General features: G+C 35.4%; 1 protein-coding gene across 1 annotated transcript in view; it reads left to right on the top strand.

Moving 5' to 3' along the window:
- Window positions 1–21,284, top strand: part of LOC145286516 (putative chitinase 10) — a 213,691-nt gene that overhangs the window by 15,706 nt on the left and 176,701 nt on the right. The window contains exons 4-5 of the mRNA XM_080135415.1: window positions 16,693–16,817; window positions 20,690–20,813. Coding sequence (XP_079991541.1) covers window positions 16,693–16,817; window positions 20,690–20,813 — 249 coding nt within the window. The remainder of the gene's footprint in view (window positions 1–16,692; window positions 16,818–20,689; window positions 20,814–21,284) is intronic.

Raw genomic sequence — 21,284 nt, 5'->3', positions numbered from 1 at the left:
AAACATTCTGTCATCCAAGATGAGAACAGTAATCCTAATAATTCAAATAATGTAAATTATTGATCCTCATCTAAAAAATTCCAAAATATTTAAACGTAATGTTGTTTCTTTTTGTTATGCAAACATGTCTAGGTAAATTAACAAATGAAAGACCGGAATAAATTTAATGGAAGTGTGTCTGTAGTTTTAATTAACACAGACTGAACACTTACAAAACGTTATTTTAATGCATACCGACTCCCTTTATTTGTATTATTTGGATTTTGCGGTAAACTTCAGTTGTAAGTTACACTCTTCTGGACGATGAAGCGTCAATCTTCAGTGCGGGCGACACTCAAAATACTTAAGACTCCTACCCGGTCATGGCTTACGAAATCCCCGTGGATTAACTAAAGGGTTCAATTCGAAATACCATGCGGATTCCTGAATTCGCCAAAATACATTTGAAGAAGGTCGGAGGTTATATTGACCGAAACGTTGTGCAAATAACACTCAATCTGAGAATAGTAATCTGGAAGATGCAAATAATATGAAGAATCAATTCTCTTTCAAATATTCCTTTTAGATTATTTGACAACAACAACAACAAAAAAATGCAAACGATTGGGTGTAAATAATTGTAGATAAGTTGTAAATAATAAATATCGTAAATAAGTGAACATTATATGTTGGCCTGAACCAAAATATTTAGGGTAATTTATTTTAATAATAAACAAAAACGTTTTTACTTTCAATTTAACGTACTCTCCGGCTTAGCCCAATATTTTGCACAAGACCAGGCCATATTGTGGCGCATAAACTCCGACTTGGTTCAAGTTTGGCACAAAACTATTCTTTTCCTTCTTTTTTTTCCATTCTTTCTTTACTTCTATCTTTTTTTTTTTTTTTCCTTTCTTACGTTCAATCTCCTCTTCTAATCCACGATATTACATCACATTCTTTTTTTCATATTTCATTTCGTTCTTCTTCCTGTTTCTATTTATTTAAAAGAGATAATATTTGATTAGATAGCACCATAATATTGGGGTTATACGCACTCAGTAAATTTCGAACAACAAAAAAGACAGTACAAAAGTAAAAGGCACACACACACACACACACACACACACGCACGCACGCACGCGCGGTTGTTTCCTAGAATTCTATTCATGCTCTTATTTTTCGTATATGCATGTTCCAGATTGTCTCCTCTTTCTCTCCCTTCCCTCTCTCTCTCCCTCTCTCTCCCTATTTATCTACCTATCTCTCAGTATATATATGGGGGGGTAGAACGATAAAATTGTTGTCCTAAATAGACCAACACTGATGCCATATTTTAAGACTTTTATTAAAAATATCATTTCAGGTAACTTGATTATGTAGTAGAGCTGACTAAATTCAAGTTACCTGTCTTCGGCCCCAATCACCGCCTCGATGCGAGTCCGGAACTGGGAGAATACCTTTTCTACAGGCGGGAGCTCGGCAAATACACGGCGGATGGCGGCGATCAGACTGGCTTTGGTGTTGTGTGAAGTTATGTTGATGTTCTCGACGGATCACCAAATGAAGTAGTCCAGTGGGTTCAAGTCGAAGGAAGAAGGGGGCAGTAGGAGAAGGGTACAAAGTTGTAGCACTCCTTCTGAAGCGAAGCCTGAGTCTATTTGAACTTGTGGGCCGGCGCCGGATCCTGCTGCCACGCCCAGGGTCTGACAGTGGTCAACTGATTACACCAAGGGATCACCGTACCCTTCAGCACATCCAGGTACACTTTCAAGCCGACTTCGAAGATGTGAGGTGCCAATATTTTGTCCTCGCTTGAAACCAAACCAAAGAAGATATCCGTGGATCGTCCGATGCGTTGATCTGTGCTCTCAAGTGTTGACCCGTCCCGATTTGCATTTTGCTGGCAATGGTCCTGTTGTCATAACTTGGATCGGTAGAAAGCATGAATTGTACGGCGGCGCATCTCCGATCTTGCGCGTTGAACATTGTGTCACTTTCAGACATGATAGAAGGCTCTTATTGCTCTTAGGATTTGTACACAACTGGCCAACTAGTAGAAAGTATTAACAAAAAAAGAAAACCGGTTTTCATCAAACAGAAATGGAATCATGTCACCTTTTCTTGAGCGACAATTTTATCGTTATATATATATATATATATATATATATATATATATATATATATATATATATATATATATATATATATATATATATACAGGGTGGGAGGCCAAAATTTACAATATTTTATGACAAGACTTTGACGACAACGTATGACTAATTATGTCTTTAGATAGTTACGACAATTTATTTGCCACATAAAACTGCATAAGAGAAAATGTTTTTATTTAATGTGGTTGCCTTCTTTCTCAATAACTGCTGTCACACGTCTCCTAAAACCTGCACATGTTTTCTTTAAATAATCGGGAGACAACTTATTCCATTCATGTTTAATAGTATCTTTGAGAAAGTCGACATTGCTGTGCAATGTTCTACTTGTAACATGTTCCAAAACGCTCCAAATAGAATAATCCATGGGGTTTAGGTCTGGGCTATAAGGTGGCCATAAACATGACTCCCAAAAATTACTGAAATTTGATTTGTGGAAATCTTGTATTTTTCTAGCTGTGTGAGCCGGAGCACCATCCTGTGTCCATACATTATTTCTATTTGGATAGTTTGTTTTGAGCCATAGCAATATCTGATATCTCAAAGTTTTATTGGAAGTGCCGACATTGATTTTCTCATGAGGTTTGTTGAATTTTATGGGTATCTTTTTTTCCATCAGAAGCTACAACACCAAAAGTCATAACCTGAGCAGGATGTTTTGCCTGAATGTCCTTTTAACCTCAGCTGTTGATGCTGCAATGTATTTGTCATTTCTACGGTTCAGAACAGCATCGACAGTGAAGATGTTTTCATCGGAAAAAGATCATTACAATGTAAGGATTTTTCTTTAGCTATGTAGTAATTTTCTTGCATCTTTCAAGTCTTTTTTCTTTTAGAGCATTTGTCAACAATTGTTTCGGCGTTCTTGCATAAGACCTTAACTTCAAATCATATTTTACTTACTGTCCAACTTAAGTTCACTTGCCATTTTTAGCATGAATTTCGTTCGATCTTTTTTAATTTTAGATTCGAGAGTTCTGATAAATGGTTTTGTACGTTTTTTGTTGCTTCCTCTACTTCCAGTCTTCTAGTAATAGTTTTGCTCATAGTCATTTTCTTCTTTACATTCTAAACTGTTTTTTTTTTTCAAACACTCCTACTATTCCTAATATCTCCTTCAGTGAGACGTGTGCATTTAGCAAATCACACACTCTTTGACGTTTGGCCTCCTGATTGCTCATATTGGTAGACATTTCTGAAAAGAAATGGATAATAATAGTAAATATAGTTATGACATCAACATATGTAAGTTTTAAAAACAAGTGGCGCAATTCTTACTGAGAAAAAGACAACTTAAAGTTCACTGTAAATTTTGCTTCCCAAGCCTATATACAGGGTGACCCCCAAAAAAGGCCCCAACTCTAATTAGGCCCCGTTTCTTAGTGTTTTGTCCGAATGAAATGAAACTTTGGTCATAACTAGTTTATTATATTCAAAACATCACATCAAAACACTAGTGTCTTTTGCCTTTTTTTCTCCGTTCTACAACATATGTTCTAGATGGCCTCCATTTAGCTTTTTTTGGGGGGGAGGGGACCCTGTATATATATATATATATATATATATATATATATATATATATATATATATATATATATAAGTCACAGATTAGAAATCAAATGAATTTTCCTGTGAGATATTTCATAGAGGTAATACTTTCAGGATGATCCTAGCTAAAAAGGTAAAGCTCAGTATATAAAATTGGAGCAATATATAAGTTTAATGATTAAAGTTAAATTCTGCAGATTAAAATATATACATATGCCCTTCGAAAATATTCTGGATATATCGGATTACTCGATCACCTCTGATTTTCCTCCTTGGATCACTACTCGTCCGACCTGGCAGTAATATCTCGGAGACTATTGAACTCATTCTGATATTGGACTGCTCAGGTTGTATGATATACTTTTTCTATGACTTTTAAGCACCATCTAAATAACTTTTAAATAACATTTTCAATATATGTGCTGAAAAGCAAAATATTTGTTTATTCATAGCTGAATATTTTGCTAATTTCATTTCATTTCCTCTGATGAGATGAGTCATTATTGAAAATCCATTTTCTTCAAATATTCCTTGTTTCAAACAATATATTCTTAACTTAAATATATTTGTATATATTTTAATCTACAGAATTTAACTTTAATCATTAAACTTATTGCTATAAAAGGAAATAACCTAAAAGCAAAGAGTTATCTCCCTTGGATCGGCAGGGGGGAAGACTTTTCAATATGGCTGACACAGCATTTCACATAATCTGTTGCTCTAACGGTTTACTATTTTTCTGTTTAAATAAATAATTTGGTGCTAAAACGATATCTTCTTGTAATTCCCACATTTAACAACCAGTTATATTCCGTGACGACATAACACTTTATATATATATATATATATATATATATATATATATATATATATATATATATATATATATATATATATATATATATATATGAATAAAATAAAGCAAGATATAAATGATGCTTTAGACGTTATGTGAATAAAAAGGAAAAACCTAAAAGAGTAAGAACAAAATTAAATCAACGTTTCGTCCGCATTTCAAGGGACATCATCAGGATTTCTAGGCGAGGATGTACAGGAAGACGGTCATATCACATGCGAAAGAGGAGAAGTTTAGTTCTCTTTCTGTTCCAGAACTAAACTTCTCCTCTTTCGCATGTGATATGACCGTCTTCCTGTACATCCTCGCCTAGAAATCTCCAGAACAGAAAGAGAACTAAACTTCTCCTCTTTCGCATGTGATATGACCGTCTTCCTGTACATCCTCGCCTAGAAATCCTGATGATGTCCCTTAAAATGGAGACGAAATGTTGATTTAATTTTGTTTTTACTCTTTTAGGTTTTTCCTTTTTATTCACATATATATATATATATATATATATATATATATATATATATATATATATATATATATATATATATATATATATATAAGCTGTTGTAAGTATCTAGAAAATGGAGTTATTAAACCCGACATAGTAATGTGGGACAAGGAGAAAGAAGTAACCTTAGTAAAAGACAATGTCCTCTAATGATACTGGATTAAACAGAGCTGCGATGGAAAAGGTAACAAAATACCAAGATGAAAGAAACTTGAATCTTAGGAAGATTTCCATCATTTTAGTAATTATAGAACTAATCGGACTCATGAAAATGTATTTCAAAAACTACCCGGTAAATATACCCAGTGAACCAAGTGCAAGAGATACAAACAACTGCACTTAAAGGGACGGTTAAAATCTTAACCACTTCAAATGTCTCTGACTCATTTTAAGATTGATTTATTCAGTTATTTGTTTATTTACGATTTCATTGGTAAGTGGGGTTTCCTTGAAAAATAGGATGGCAAAGACAAACAGTTGAAACAAAATAGGCAGGCTATATTAATGATGCTCTTCCATCTCTTTCTGTGGGCATGACTCTAACTGCTTTTTTTTTCTGGTAAATGTCTGGGAACATCCGGGTCGATCATATTATTCGGCACATTCGGGCCACTTCCATTATCTTCCCCCAACAATTTTATACATGTGATAAGAATTTCATCAAATTGGAGTGAATTTGAAGTTTTAAGGGGGTGAAGCCCCATAGCTCATTAAGGGGTGCATATACAGATTAGAGAATTCTTATATTGTCTTCACTGAAAATTTTGCATACAAATAAAATCTTATATTTTATGTCGAGTTTTTAAACTTTTTTTCTATAAGAAACACACTAACGTTACATACATACATAAATGCATACATACATGCATGCATATATGCATACATAATGGCAGCAAATTCGTTTTCGAACATTACCATTACTTGATATAGCACAAAAAAAAGGTATACAGAAACCCAAAAACATTCAGTGATGGACCGTATGAAGGTAGCTTTTAAGCCCTGCCAAAGTCTGGCAATCCTTGGTACACGTTGTGCAGACATGTGCATCACTAGCAGCACGCTCTTGATGTTCTCTTCTATGTATAATCAAATGTCGCTTCAAAACACCTGCTGTTTTGTATGTCCGCCCACAGTTGACAAAGGTGGTTAGCTCTGGCAGCACAAGACTGCTTTGTGGCCCACTGTGCCGATGAGTAGTCTGGTGGCTCATCAGCCCAGTTCTGCTCAGACATAATCTTCTGCACACCTCACACTCCAGATCAATTTGGCACCCCCGTTCATCCATGTTCGCCCTCCCTTTCCGGATATCGCACTTCAGCTGCTCATACTTGGTTCGATCTGCCTCAAACTTGCCCACATCTCCCCACAAGGTCCTTCTCCACTCTTCGCAATCCAAAGCAAGACTTTCAAGGTTCTTTCATCTATCTCACATTTTTTTAAGGTTGACCTAAAACAATCTTTGAATCTCATTTTAAGCTTTTGAGTCAGACGTCTTCCCTTGGCGAGCTTGCCATAAAGGAGTTGTTTGGGAAGTCGACTGTCTAACATCCTCACCATATGTCCACTCCATCTCAGTCTATGCTTGATAATGTGAGCTTCAATGCTTAGACATTGGGTCCGTTCAAGGACCTCCACATCACTGACATACATTTGCCAACCTACACCTAAGATTCGCCGTAGGCACATCTGGTGAAAACGCTTGAGACGTCTCAAATGCTTCCTGTATGTTGTCCAAGTTTCACAGGCATAGAGAAGAGAAGAGAGGACGCATGCGACATAAACCTTAATCTTGGTTGGCAGCAAGATCCCATGACAGCTCCACAAACGCCTGTCTAACTTTTCGAAGGCATCACTTGCCCTGCTGATCCGTAACGATACCTCATCATCCAGGGCACCAGACATAGTTTGCTACCAAAGTATACAAACTTAGTGACAACCGCTATCCTTGACCCACAGATATAAACTGATGGGTTATAGTATGGCATGCCTGGAGCAGGCTGATACATTAAGACAGTTTTTTTCAGATTGATAGTCAGGCCCAATGTGCTGCAGGCAACCACAAAGGCGTCCACAAGATGCTGCATATTAGTCACTGTATGAGCCACCAGATCACAGTCATTCACATAGAGCAAGTCACGGACTGTGTCGCTGAGTACCTTTGTACTTGCATTGAAGCACCTAATATTGAAACCTCCCCCCATAATGATGAATATAGACACCATCAGAGCAACCCCCAAATGCCATTTGAAAGACCATGGTGAAATATAATGCAAAGAGTGTGGGTGCTGGAATGTCTCCCTGCTTAACACCATTTTCTACTGAGATAGGATCAGCCAGCTTTCCCCCAATGTTGATCACAGCCTTCATATCATCGTGGAAGAGCTTTAAGATGGTTACAAACTTGTCAGGACAGCCAAGCTTTTTCAGAATCTCCCACAAAGCATCCCTATTGACTGTATCAAAGGCCTTAGTTAAATCGATGAACACCTGATACAGACCCTTTTGCTGTTCTATACTTTTCTCCTGTAGATGCCTGGCTGTAAAAATCATATCCACTGTCTCTCGACATCTTCTGAAACCACATTGTGACAGGCAAAACATCGTCAGCAATGTGCTCCAGCATTCTGTCTAGCATAATCCTACAGAGCACCTTACCGACTACTGACAGCAAAGAGATGCCCCGATAATTTCAACATTCATCTCTGCTACCCATCCCCTTGTATAGCACCACCATCAATGCATCCCGCCAATCCTGCGGAACACACTCATCCTTCCAAGCAATCTGCAACAAGTCCGCTAAACATTGCATCATCTTGGGTCCAAAACATTTAAAGATCTCCGCATGCAAACGATTGTGGTCAGGAGACTTTCCATTGTTCAGCTTATGGACAGCTGCTTCAACCTCCTGGAGAGAAGGAACCCCTGCCAAGATATCCTTGACTGGATTGCTAGAAACCGACCTTACAAACTCCTGATCAACGTAAGAAGGTCTGTTCAGGAGGTCATCGAAATGCTCCCTCCATTTACAAAGAATGTCGGTAGGGTCTTGAAGAAGATTCCCACCATCATTCGAGCGCAGAGGAGTGATAGGTGATCTGGATGGTCTGTAAACCGTACGCAGTAGGCTGTATAAGACCTTGGTGTTGTTCGAATCCGAGGTGAGCTGTATTTCCTCAGTTTTCTGCCTCCACCTGCATGTTTTGCAACCTCCTCTACACCTCACGCTTGATTGCCTTAAACTTGTCCCTCAATCGATCTTGCTCACCATCTGTCAAACCACCCTCGAGATAAGCATGCAATGCCCTGGCCTTTGAATCAAACAGAGCCTGAATTTCAGTATCATTCTCATTGAACCAATCCTGATGTTTATGCTCACAATAACCTAATACTCTCTTATATACTTCATAGACAGATTCCTTAAAAGCAGGCCAAGTGTTTTCACAGTCAATCTCTTCCATCCCCTTAACTAGTTTCTCCCTCACAATATTGTCCCTTAGATGAACAACATTAAGTCGCTTTGGGATAGCCACACCAGGTCCCCTCATCTTGGGCTTCACAACACACTTAATCTTTGAACGGACCAACGGATGGTCGGTCCAGCACTCTGCACGACACAAACACTGCAGATATCCCTCATCTCACGTTTTCTGACTAACACATAGTCTATCAAGTGCCATTGTTTGGAATCAGTATGCATCCAGGTCGTCTTGTATTTGTCCTTCTGCTGAAACACGGTGTTACCGATTTTAAAACCCATCTCTGAACAAACTGCAACAACATCAGACCATTGCTATTGCACTTGCCCACTCCTTGTTTACCCAGCACATCCCAGGTTTCAAAATCTCTTCCCACCCTAGCATTAAAATCTCCAAGAATGAAGATCTTATCAGCAGAGGGAATGTGTCTAACTACACTGCACAAAGCAAGGTAGAAAGCAACCTTTTCATCTTCTGTTGCATCTATAGTGGGTGCATAGACACTCCAAAAAGTTGTATAACGACCATTTACCAGAGGTAACCTCATAGTCATTATCCGGTCACTCACACAACAGGGAAGTTCTTCCAGGCTAGAAAGAATTGATGTCTTTATAGCAAAAACCACGCCTGATTCCCTCTTATATCCACCTGCTCTACCACTCCAGAAAATTCAGAAAACTGTCCATCATCAGCCAGCTTGGTCTCAAACAGAGCAACTATGTCCATGTCATAACATTGAAGCTCCTTAGATACATGAGCAAATCTATGCTCTGGACGCGTAATTGCTGACGGCAAGTCAAGCAGCATCCGCACATTCCAACAGCCGATAGTCATTGTCATATATTTCCTCGCAGTAGCATAATGATGACTAGGTTCATGCTGTGGAGCCCTGAAACACCTGCCGGGCCAGGCCCTGGAAGTTCCAGGTCCCGTATTGCCATTTACGTTCATAACCATATTTGCCAACTTCATTGAATGTTTTGCCATTTTAGGCTACAGCCAGCCTTTTTGCTATCAAGATACACAAGATGGTAAAAAGTGTATCTAATTTATATCGAGCAATGCCTGTGCATAAGGCTTTTTATAGTGAGGAAAGACTTTACACCGAGACAATCCCACTCTCTAAACAACTGCCACATTGATCCAAAAAGAAGAGCAAGTCAACATCATTCGATGCAGCAGTCATCGCAGGTTTTATATCAGAGTTTTCCTTCTCCTAGGGAGGTTGCCTTCACTACGGCTTACAAAGCCTTCTTCATCCACCATGCCATTTGATCCATGACTGGAACTTAGGTTGCTGGGCACCAGAGCATATTCCACACACCGGTGGGTCATATATGCTGCAGTTTACAAGGCCTAAGCTCCTCTGGAGGTTTCTGTCAGGGTTACCTCACTCTTAGCCTTTGGTTAAATAACCTTGGCCCACAAGGCAGTGGAGGTCCAGTTATACGGCGCAGGACACTCGCTGTTCATTAGAGCCCCGTCTGCGTGGCAGTGGTCATGACGTGCACGTGGGTTTGTCTGGGAGAAGCACAGAAAGACGCTAAGACATCTGTGTACTTTTAACACACGTTCACACCAGACCTTGACCACCATACATACATACATACATACATACATACATACATACATACATACATAGACAATCAGTTATAGATCTGATATCAAGAATGTTTTTGTTTTTAAGGGAGGTGGTGTTTGGTCCACACTGCTAGGGAACCATGATATAATATATATATTTTTTTAAATTACCAAAACAGTTTTTCATGGTAAACAACTGATAATCCCTAAAATAATATTAAGACTAGTGTGAATTCTTGGAAGCAAACTTGTAAGAGATAAATTGACTTACAAGCAAAATAGTTTTCCTACGAACGACTTAGGATTTAAAAAAAAACTTTTTTGTTTTATATAGTTTTAACTGTTGAAAAACTTCTAAGAAAACACACACACACACACACACACACACACACACACACACACATATATATATATATATATATATATATATATATATATATATATATATATATATATATATATATATGCAGTATAACTCCTATAATTTGAACATCCGCTTCGTTCAAATTAGAGGATGTTGCTCAAGTTTTGTGATGAAAAAAAATGTGCTGCAGTTACCTTTAATTTTCTAAGAATTAAGAAATAGTAAATGAAATTCATTGCTATATGATACTTCAAGTATATATTAAGTTTAGTTTAAGATATATTGCAAGTAAGAATTGTTAAATATTATTAGCAGGAACAAAAACATTGAAAATAAATTAAATTTACTCTTACTTGTTAGGTATTTATTACCTAAGTTATCATCTACAGAAATCATACATTTATGTAAAATACAGTTTTTTTTATTTATTCATTGAATGAGTCTCATTGCAGTTTCTATTTTCATTGATTGAGCTCTCGGGCGCTGCCATTGTATTCCATAAGCGATCACGAAAATCTACAATTTCTTGGTTCTGTAGCTTCTTTATGATTATATCTCTTCGGAGTGACATTGCTTGCAAAACCTAGTTGTCACTAAAGTAAGGAATTTTTTCTAGAAATTTTAAAACCGTCTCCATAGACTTTTCTGCATCATTCCATGATATTGCTTCATCAGAGTGTTCTTGGTTATTTATATTAGGGTCAAGAGAATGGGATCTGTCGCTATTTTCATCACCATTACTGCCTTCAGGATATTGATCAGTAGTTTCCTCATCTTGTTGCGCCCACATTTCAACATCATTTGCATTAAGTGATTTAAGAACAGCGTGGTTGGTCGGTAACCGTTTGGTTTCAAGAATTTTTCTAGACCAGATGTATTCTCTGATTCTTTCAGTTCAGAAGCCTTTGGCGCTGGGCATAATTTACCCCGTCCTTTTGTTAATGTGATTGCTCGAACTTGATTCCATGCACTTGCGAGAGAAAATATGGCATCTTTGATAGTAAAATGGCGTGAAAATCGCTTATACTCACGGTACTATTTATCATATTCATCATGAAATCATTTCTGTAGAAACACTTTAAGTTCCAAATAATCCCTTGATCCATAGGTTGGATGGGAGAAGTCACATTAGGTGGTAAGTAGCACACAAAAACATTCCCGCAAGATGACACTAGTTCTGACTGAGGAGGGTGTGCTCCACAATTGTCCAACAGAAGCAAGCACTTTGAATTAGGTTTACCTAATTCAAGAAAACGCCTCTGGACAACTGGCACAAATTCTTGCAAAAACCATTTTTTAAACAACTGTTGATTCATCCATCCATTTCATGAAGAATAATAGGATACTGGCAAAGGCGAAACTCCTTTCAATGCTCGGGGACACTTTGATTTTCCGATGACAAGAAGCTTAAGTTTATGAGTTCCAGAATCATTAGCGCATACCATCATTGTTAGTCTTTCTTTATTTAATTTGAATCCTTTTATTTTCTGCTCCTCGGATCCGGCTAATGCTTTTGTAGGTAAGTACTTCCAATTTACACCACTTTCATCAGCGTTGTAAACATCCTCTGGTATTAAACCATAATCGGTAATTATCGTCTTGAATTTGTCACAATAATTTGATGCTGCATGTGTATCAGCAAACCGTTGTTCGCCTGACATTGTTAATTGTCTTTTACTATGTCTACTCTTAAAGCTCCTAAGTCACTGAATTTCATATCTTCTGCGATATTCAACTCTTCCTTAAGAGATTTTGCTTTAGCAATTAACATGGGCCCATATATTGCTATACCTTCATTCCGGTTTGTTACAAACCACTCATACAATATTCGATCGAATTCAACTTGCTTTGGTCTGCGAAGAGTCCTTCCTTTGACATGTCTTTCATTTGGAGAGAAAGGAGCAGCCTTCAATATTTCCTCCTTTTTCTTTTTGATGTAAAACAGTGTACTTCTTCTAATCTTATTATATCTCAATATAACGCTATTTTCAATTCCAGCATCTAATTTTTCTATAATTTGACGTTTTTCGAGTAAAGCCAGTGTCACTGGTTTTCTTTTAGGGTTGCAAGCCATTGTGATGGGTTGTTTTACACTATTTTAAATATAGCAATATGAAAAAAAAATTACGGTTAGTGTAAAGTAATTATCAATAACTAATCTACATTAATTATATAGTATCAATATTAACATTTCTGCGCAATATCTGACTAAACCATGTAAACAGTTTTATTGCAACTCCGCATCAAATATGCTAATACAATTTCAATGACTAGACAGTTCAAGTTTAGAAAAGGTCCAGGTTTAGAAGAAGTCCAAATGAGAGGAAGTCCAACTTTAGAAGAAGTTCAAATTAAAGGAGTTTTACTGTATATATATATATCAAATAAAATTTGTGTTACCGATACAAAATACCAACAAAAAATAGACATTCTGTTCTATTTTTAAGAAAGTTTATTACTCAAAATAAATCAACGGAGGTGGTTGTGATTTAATTTTATTGGAAGGAATGGTTCGACTTATTCTTTTATAAATCAGGACACGATTTCTCCTGGGCATTGAACAGAACTATTTCCCAGAGACAGGCCTAAAGAATGCTAGGTTTTTCAAAGACTTTCAGTTAACAGTGCATATGTGCAACAAAAGTATTTTATATAATATTGGACGTAGTAAAATATCTTAAAATAAAAAACTTAATAAAAATTTTCGTTTGTTTAGTTCTTTCAGGGGAGAGAGTTTATTAACGATACTTTGTTTTGATTATCAGTCAGGATGTTCACCCGTTTTCAACTGCAGCAAGATTATTCATAAAGTCAATTTAAGGTCTGTGAGTAGAAAAAGAAAACAGTTTCTCATAGAGCATTCTGGATAGGTACAAGCACAGTCAAGAAAGGATCCGTTTAAATCTTGAGCTAATAGCAATAGACTAATCTCCGTATCGAAGAATGAGCTTGAGAAACACGTTATCGTGGGAATGTTTATTTACATGATACAACATGATCGTTTTCAAACTTGAATGTCAATAAGTATTTGTTATGCCACCCTTTGAATTAATCATAGTTGCCAATCCTTTCATCGTACTTTTCTATCATTCAATTGAAAATATCATTAACTTATTCTCGAGTGGCTATTGGCCTTGCTAAGTAGTGAACGATTAGTATAAAGAGGTAATGCCAGATGACATGGCCACCTGAGACCGAACAAAGCTATACCTCATTCAGACAAAATGGTCGGGGCCTCTAGACAGGTGACTAACAGGAGACAATTTGTATGCACGCAAGACAGACAGGCCGTCTCGCTAAATCAGCCGCTTGCAGGCACTGCCTTCTTTCTTAGAGAGAGCCGCCAGACACGTCTTCTCGTGTTTAAATCTAGTGGGCTAACAGAGTGTTAGAGACCGGGTTGGGAAGTCACGTGACTTCCTCAACTTCTGCTGGGGGTAATCTTTAACCGTTAAGACTTCTCCACTCAAACATGGACCCTATTATGTCACACCATCCTATAGAGTAGGAAAGACGAATAAAATCTCATCTTTAAGAAACTGTGTAATGAAAAGAATGGGTTATCTCCCAATAGATTCCGTAATCGACTTTGACAAGACTAGAAAGATTACTCTAGGAAATTTTTTTTCTTAGATGCATACCCACGTTCATATACACAGATTAGATATAATTTACTTATATTCTTTTCTGAATTTGATAAAATAAACCCAGCTCAAAAGATTGTTCACAGTTCTACAAACTGATTGAGGTCTTCAAATAATCTGTAATATTGTTTTTGTTTGGTTGCCAAAGCATATTTGGTACATAAACACGTTTCCATTTTTTGTGCATATGTATTTTTTTTTACATGGATAGCTTTTATGCCTGTAAAAAGAAGTACGTAAAACATCATGTAAATATGTGTATGAATGAAAATGTGTCCCATCGAAGGGACGATGTAATACAGGTATTTGTGTGCAGATAAGGAAACTCTCAGCATGTAAAAAGTAAAAATGAATACAATTCAACGTTCTCACGCTGTTACAAGTATTAATAAAGTCAACAACAAAGTAACTTATCTATATATCTATAAAAGTGGAATTGTCTGTCTGTGTGTGTATGTGCGTGTGTCTGTGTGTGTACATTTCCCTACCAAACTACTCTGTCAATTTTTAGTCTACAGACTCGAGATTTGACATAAGGAGTATTGAGATTTACGAAAATCTTTTTAATTGGTTTTCGGGCAGAAATTTAGCTGTCAAGAGGTCAAAGTTCAACGATTTGACCTTTGAAAACTCTACCAAACTCTCCCGCCAATTTTGTGTCTGAACACTTGAAATTTTAGATGTAGGCTATTTGGACATGGATCTAATTTATAATTTGATTCGAGCTCGAAACAATAAATGTTAAGGAGTCAAAATTGGGATCAAAGTTTTAAAAAATTGACCTCTGCGATCTCTACTAAATTACTTAGCTAATTTTTAGTCTAAATATTTGAAATTTTACATAGAGTGTATTCAGTCATATGGTAAGCTTTTTAATCGTTTTTTGGCTAAAAATTTGGCTGCCAAGGGGTCAAAGCTCAAAAGATTTCTAGCAAACTATTCAGCCAGTTTTGGGTTTAAACATTTGAAATTTGACATAAAGAATACTCAGACATGCAGTGAGCTTTTTAATCAGTTTCTTAGCGAAAATTTAGCTGCCAAGAGGTCCAAGTTGAAAGAGTTGACCTTTACAGACTCTACCAAACTCATCAATTTTGGGTCTAAACACTTGAAATTTTAGATGTAGATTACCTGGACATGAGTCAAACTTTTTAATATATATATACATATGCACATAAAGTTATGAACAGTACATAGGGCCATAGCAAAGCCGGGCTGAACTGCTAGTATATATATATATATATATATATATATATATATATATATATATATATATATATATATATATATATATACTAGCAAAAGTACCCGTCGTTGACTGGGTTCAAAAACAGTCTACAGAAAATGGACTCTGATTTATGAAAGTATGATAGGTTATGAAAATTGTAAAGAGATAGCTTCGAAACCAAAGCAAAATATGATAAAAGTAAAAATAAAATAGATAAATCCCATAATTTATTATACCATACCTGTTCACACTGAAACACTTATCACAGTATTCTGTTGGATCTATATTAAAAAACCTTGTTAAACTTTGTGACATATTTCCATTCTACGGAGGTCATGCGCGAACGAAAACCCCATAATTTTACTATACCATATTTCTTCAAACTGAAACATAATTATCAAAATATACTTACGCAGACAGATATGAAAAGTCTTTATTAAAGTTTGTGCCTATTTCCATTCTATGGAGGCCAGGCGCGAACGCAGACCCCACAATTTTATTATATCATCCCTATTTAAGTTAAAACATACTTATCAAAATAGTATTATGTACATCTATATCAAAAACACTTGTAAACGTTTTGTTTTTTTTAAATTTTTTTATTTCCATACTTTGTGGACCAGGCGCGAACGCAGACCCCACAATTTTAATGAACCACCGTTCTCCCAGATCAAACATACCCATTCCCCTGTCTCGATACATCTTCTATCATTATATGTAATCAGTTTTTTTTAAATAGTCCACCATATAAGAGCCTATTCGTGACCAGACACAGACACACACATACACACACACACAGACATTCAGCTTTATATTATAGATAGATATATATAAGCTCCTAATCTAATGACTCATATCTTCAAGAGGCTAATATATCTCTAAAAAGAAGAGAACATGTTTATTACTTTACAGGAGGATCTTTTGCGTGGAAAGTTCAAGGTATTTGTTTACATTCACGTTTATTATTTGGTTTTCAAAATTTTCTAGAAATGTCATTCGAATATCATGCAATGTTTCAGCGAAAGTTTGATTATTTTTCATTGTTCTTTTTTATTATTATCACACCGCTGCGAACTAATCTAGTTTGTGCTTTCGGATTTTATTCTCTCAATGTATTTATGCTAGTTAATACAACTAAAAAAATTGCAATATTTTTTGTGTGATTTTATGGCAGGTTTTAAACTTTCAATTCTCAAATCTTATCCAACTTTGAGTATGATGTAGAGTAGACCCAACCTGATATAAAGCCATACAAATAGCAAAATGTTGCAATTTTTGTGTCAGTTGGTGTATTGAACCATCTAATATGTGTTTCATATTCTTCATTTCATTTAACACAAAAGGAAGTCCGCATCGCCTTCGAAAATGATGCTGCCAAGACAGGCAAACCTCGGTTGCTGATCGCTGCCGCCGTGTCAGCAGGAAAAGACAAGATCGATTCTGGCTATGACATTCCAGCACTTCACCCGTGAGTATTTAAACGCACTACGCGCGAATAACAAAGTTAATAGAGCATTGTCTTTTGTTCGTTTGTTCTTCTTGATTTGTGAGATGATTCCTACATTATTTCATTTCTCACTGGTGTATTTCCGGTACAAGAACCCAAGTTTGTCTAGCTGGGCAAACTTGAGTCCTTGTACCGGAAAGATATGCAGTAAATAAAACATTGTTTAGTAAATCGTTATTTTTTTCATTTTTTTTTCATTTCCATACACCAAACATGGATATAAATATCACTAAAACATCCGCTGGGTCATAAGCTTCATTTCGGTACCTTACTTGCCTGGGTGGGTTGCCTATAGGCTGAGATAAACCGCGTCACACACACATACACACAGACAGTAAATCGAATTTACTAAGGGATATAATAACTTCCGGTGAATACCGGAAAAATATCCAGTAAATAAAACGTTGTTTAGTAAATCATTATTTTATTTTGCAGTTTTTTGCATTTCCATACACCAAACATGGATATAAATATCACTAGAACATCTGCTGGGGCATAAGCTTCATTTCAGTACCTTACTTGCCTGGGTGGGTTGCCTGTAGGCTGAGATAAACCGCGACACACACACAGACATTAGGAAAATTTATAATAAGATAGTGTCATTTATATTATGTTTCTGCAGAAACCGTGGCGTAATGGATAAAGTACTTGGTAAAATTCAATTGTAATTGCATTCTTATAAAGGTTTAATATAATACGATTGCCAATTACTTAGGGCTTTTACATAGTCATGGCTGAGGAACGAGAACATGCTACCTCTGTGGATTAAATGAAATGTTACGTTCGAAATTCCGTGTAGATTCCCGAGTTCGATAAAAAAACAATTCTTGAGTTTGACAAGATACACCTGAAGAAGGTCGAAGGTTACATCGGCCAAAACGTTATCATAATAACACTCAAGATGAGAACAGTAGTCCGAAGAATCCAAATAATACACATTGATATTTATATTTATGAGTGAAATCCTGCCGAAATATCCAATGTTAACAAATTTTTGTCGAACCGTCCGCCTAAATAAGCCAAGTTCTGACTATTTAACACAGTGTTTCCAATTCCACCAAGATGTTATTCAATCTCATTACGCCCCATCCTTAAGTTGCCTTTGGATCTTGATAAACGGTGTCACATTAGTAAAAAAAAAAAAAAAAAAGAATCTCCACTACTGCTTTATTCATTGGAATTAAATACTTCGAAAGGTTCAAATATTACAGAATATAAGAATTTTAGGTAGAAAATTTAATCTATATATTAATACGATAGCGTGTATAGTATTTTGTGTGTCATGCGTACAGAGTGACTTTCGTTTAATTGTTATGACCTTCCATTTCTTGTAATAAATCATTTTACCAAGAATTCTACATAAGTTTTGATTTCGGTTTCGATTCAAGTTGATGCACCCAATTCATATGGATATATCTTTTTTATTTTTGAAATTACAATTCAACCTTATAATATATAGGAATCGATAAAAAAATTGACTCTATAATAATATATATGAAATCTGCATAAATTGAAATATTATATTTAAGCGTACGACCGGGCGCCCCTGCTAGCTTAGATAAATACTTTTGCAGTTTTAACAAAAGAGCTACAATAATATCAAGGCGTCTGCATTTACGCTGAACATCCACAGAATGCCAACATTAATATATTACATATGAAAGAGTTCGCTGTGAAATTTTCACATGTCCCGCTAGTCTATATAAATAAAACAGTATCTGTTATTGTGTGTGTCTGTCTATGCATAAATATTTAACTGATAAACTCTTAAACTACTGGTCACATAACACTGAAATTAACAGGAAACTAATCATACACGAAGGATGATTTATAACGAATAAAATCTTTGTTTGAATGGATGAATAACGCGCACAGAAATATGCCGGTAAGTTGAAATGCAAAATGTTCATTTTAACTTGCTGACATATTTGTATTTCTCTCTATGCATGCGCAAATTTAATTAATTCCTTTAAGTTGTTTACAATTAAATTGTTCTTACCTATCCCTCGATTGCTATATCAATAGGGAACGTTGGAGTGTTAAATGTTTTGGTTTCAATTCTAGTTGATGGCACTTGAGTAACTTTTTTTAAAACTTTTAAAATCAGTACTATATAGAAAATAATATATAATATTCAGTAGAGAAATAGTTTTATAATAATAAATACGAAATCTGCATAAATTAAAATATATTTAAGCGTATTTTACAACCAGGCAAAGCCGGGCGCCTCCCACTAATTGTATCATGAATATCAATATATATATGTGATAAGTAACATTTATTTTGGCTTCATGTTTATACCTTTTTTCTTATCTATCTATCTATCTAGATATATTGTCTGTATGTCTATCTAAGGAAGAGTTTCTACTAAATTTCTCTATCGCATTTTGGTCTACAGACTTTAAACTTGATATGTAAGAAATTTCGACCTGCGGAACAAATTCGATTTGATCTTTAGTCGGTAAAATAGCTGTTAAGGCGTAAAATATTTTAAAATTGGAACTTGACAGACGTAATTTGACTTAAAGTGCTCTCGTACGCATGCACAAATATATACATTTATACGTTATAGTCAATTATATTTTAACGTTTCATTATTCATCTGGCGATAGCTCAAACGATAACGACAAAGGCTAGAGGGCTACCTGCTTTGGTTTTAATTCTAGCTGATGCCAACCAAGTTTTCTGATCACTCTTAGGATAAACTTCGCGTAAATCTTCCAAATCTTCAGTTCCTTGCAAATAATTGTATTGACAGTTCTCATACTCACATCAAACTGTACATTTATTGTATCTATAGACACACGACGGTCTTTATATACGAAATTCATTATTTGGCCAATCAACTCTGGTGGTCTTTCTCATCCCACACCTCTCATCATCACTCCCTGTCTTCCTTGAATTTCTTATGCGAATCAAAAACCGATGTTCAATTCATACAAGATGGTCCAATAGCAATCTGAAGCATTCCATACGTTTCTGTGTCATTTTTCCAAGTTTAAAACAGAATTTTATTGCATACCATTCTTTTAAAGTGCCCTCATGTCCAGATTGCATTTTTGAAATTCACAAACTGTAAGAATCAGGCTTTAGTATTCCAATTCCTGCTGTAGCTGTTCATTTGAACAGGAAATCATAAAAATTGATTAGTCATCTCATAAGATGTATAGCAATAACATTCAGAACTTTCAAGAGTCTATGACAATTTCAAATGCCGGTACAAAAACTTCTGGAAATTTATTAAAGAAACCTCGTATATATATATATATATATATATATATATATATATATATATATATATATATATATAGTAAGTTGTAAAATATATATGGCGATTAAGCTACACAAAATATTCTGCGCGCGTGCGTGTGTCACAAATCGATATTTGATGCTGGCTTGTAATTTATTTATTTATTATTCATGCAGCAGTTTCTTTGTGCTTAAAAAAAATGCAATTCGCTTAGATTACTTTTCGAAAGTACTTATTCCAGTAAGGAAGAATATTACAATGAACACAATAATAATAAATGACAAAAAAAATAAAAACGTAAAGGAGTTATATCATCATCAGTTTTAGCATGCTATAAATAGAAAAAAAGTAAAATATGCATTTTCTGTGTGTTTGTGATCTTTCTATTCTAATTTTTGCCTGTAACGAATTGAAAAAGAATCTTTGTACCGAAGATAAAAAAAAATATGTCTGAAACAAACCCGCGCAAAAATATTTGTTCATGTTAAATTTTTCGAAGTATAGTTAACAAATATGTATTATGTCATAACTTTTGAATTCTACTGAATTTTGTTTGATTTTAATGTCTTGTTTTGTTCAACAGTTATTTCGATTTTATTACCATCATGACATACGACTATCACGGAGCATGGGAAAACAAAACCGGTCACAACAGTCCACTTCTTCCGGCCGAGCAAGAGACAGGAGACGACCGGTTGCTTAACATGGTAAGGAATCCTTTTAACAATCTGAAGTAAACATATTCGATTCCAGTAATTCTTTAGAGTATCGGTCACCAGTTTTAGGATTTTACTTTATAGCGTTTTGTAATGGGAGAAGTATTTGGAGGGGGGGAGACGGATTCGGAGAAATATTTTCAGTGAAAAAGATTTGCAGGCTTTGTATTCAAATATGATTTTAAAAAAAACGAGACATATTGTTATACGGTAAACAAAATGTTCAAAAAATAGATAATTTAAAATGGAAGTTACAGCAACAGAAAAACATAGAATTTTATATTTAATAGTGAATTAACTTTATAATAATAAATACGAAATCTGTATAAATTAAAATATATTTAAGCGTATTTTACAACCAGGCAAGGAATATTTTAGAGTTCTTGTAAAAACAATGGGAATTCATGAACTGGGACATTAGAAGACGTTTAAATCAATTAATTAATAGCATTGCGTTACAGA

The sequence above is a fragment of the Euprymna scolopes genome, chromosome 10, assembly GCF_053919585.1.
Source record: "Euprymna scolopes isolate OS-2025 chromosome 10, ASM5391958v1, whole genome shotgun sequence".
Lineage (NCBI taxonomy): Eukaryota > Metazoa > Mollusca > Cephalopoda > Sepiida > Sepiolidae > Euprymna > Euprymna scolopes.
This window is presented reverse-complemented; position numbering and strand designations above follow the sequence as displayed.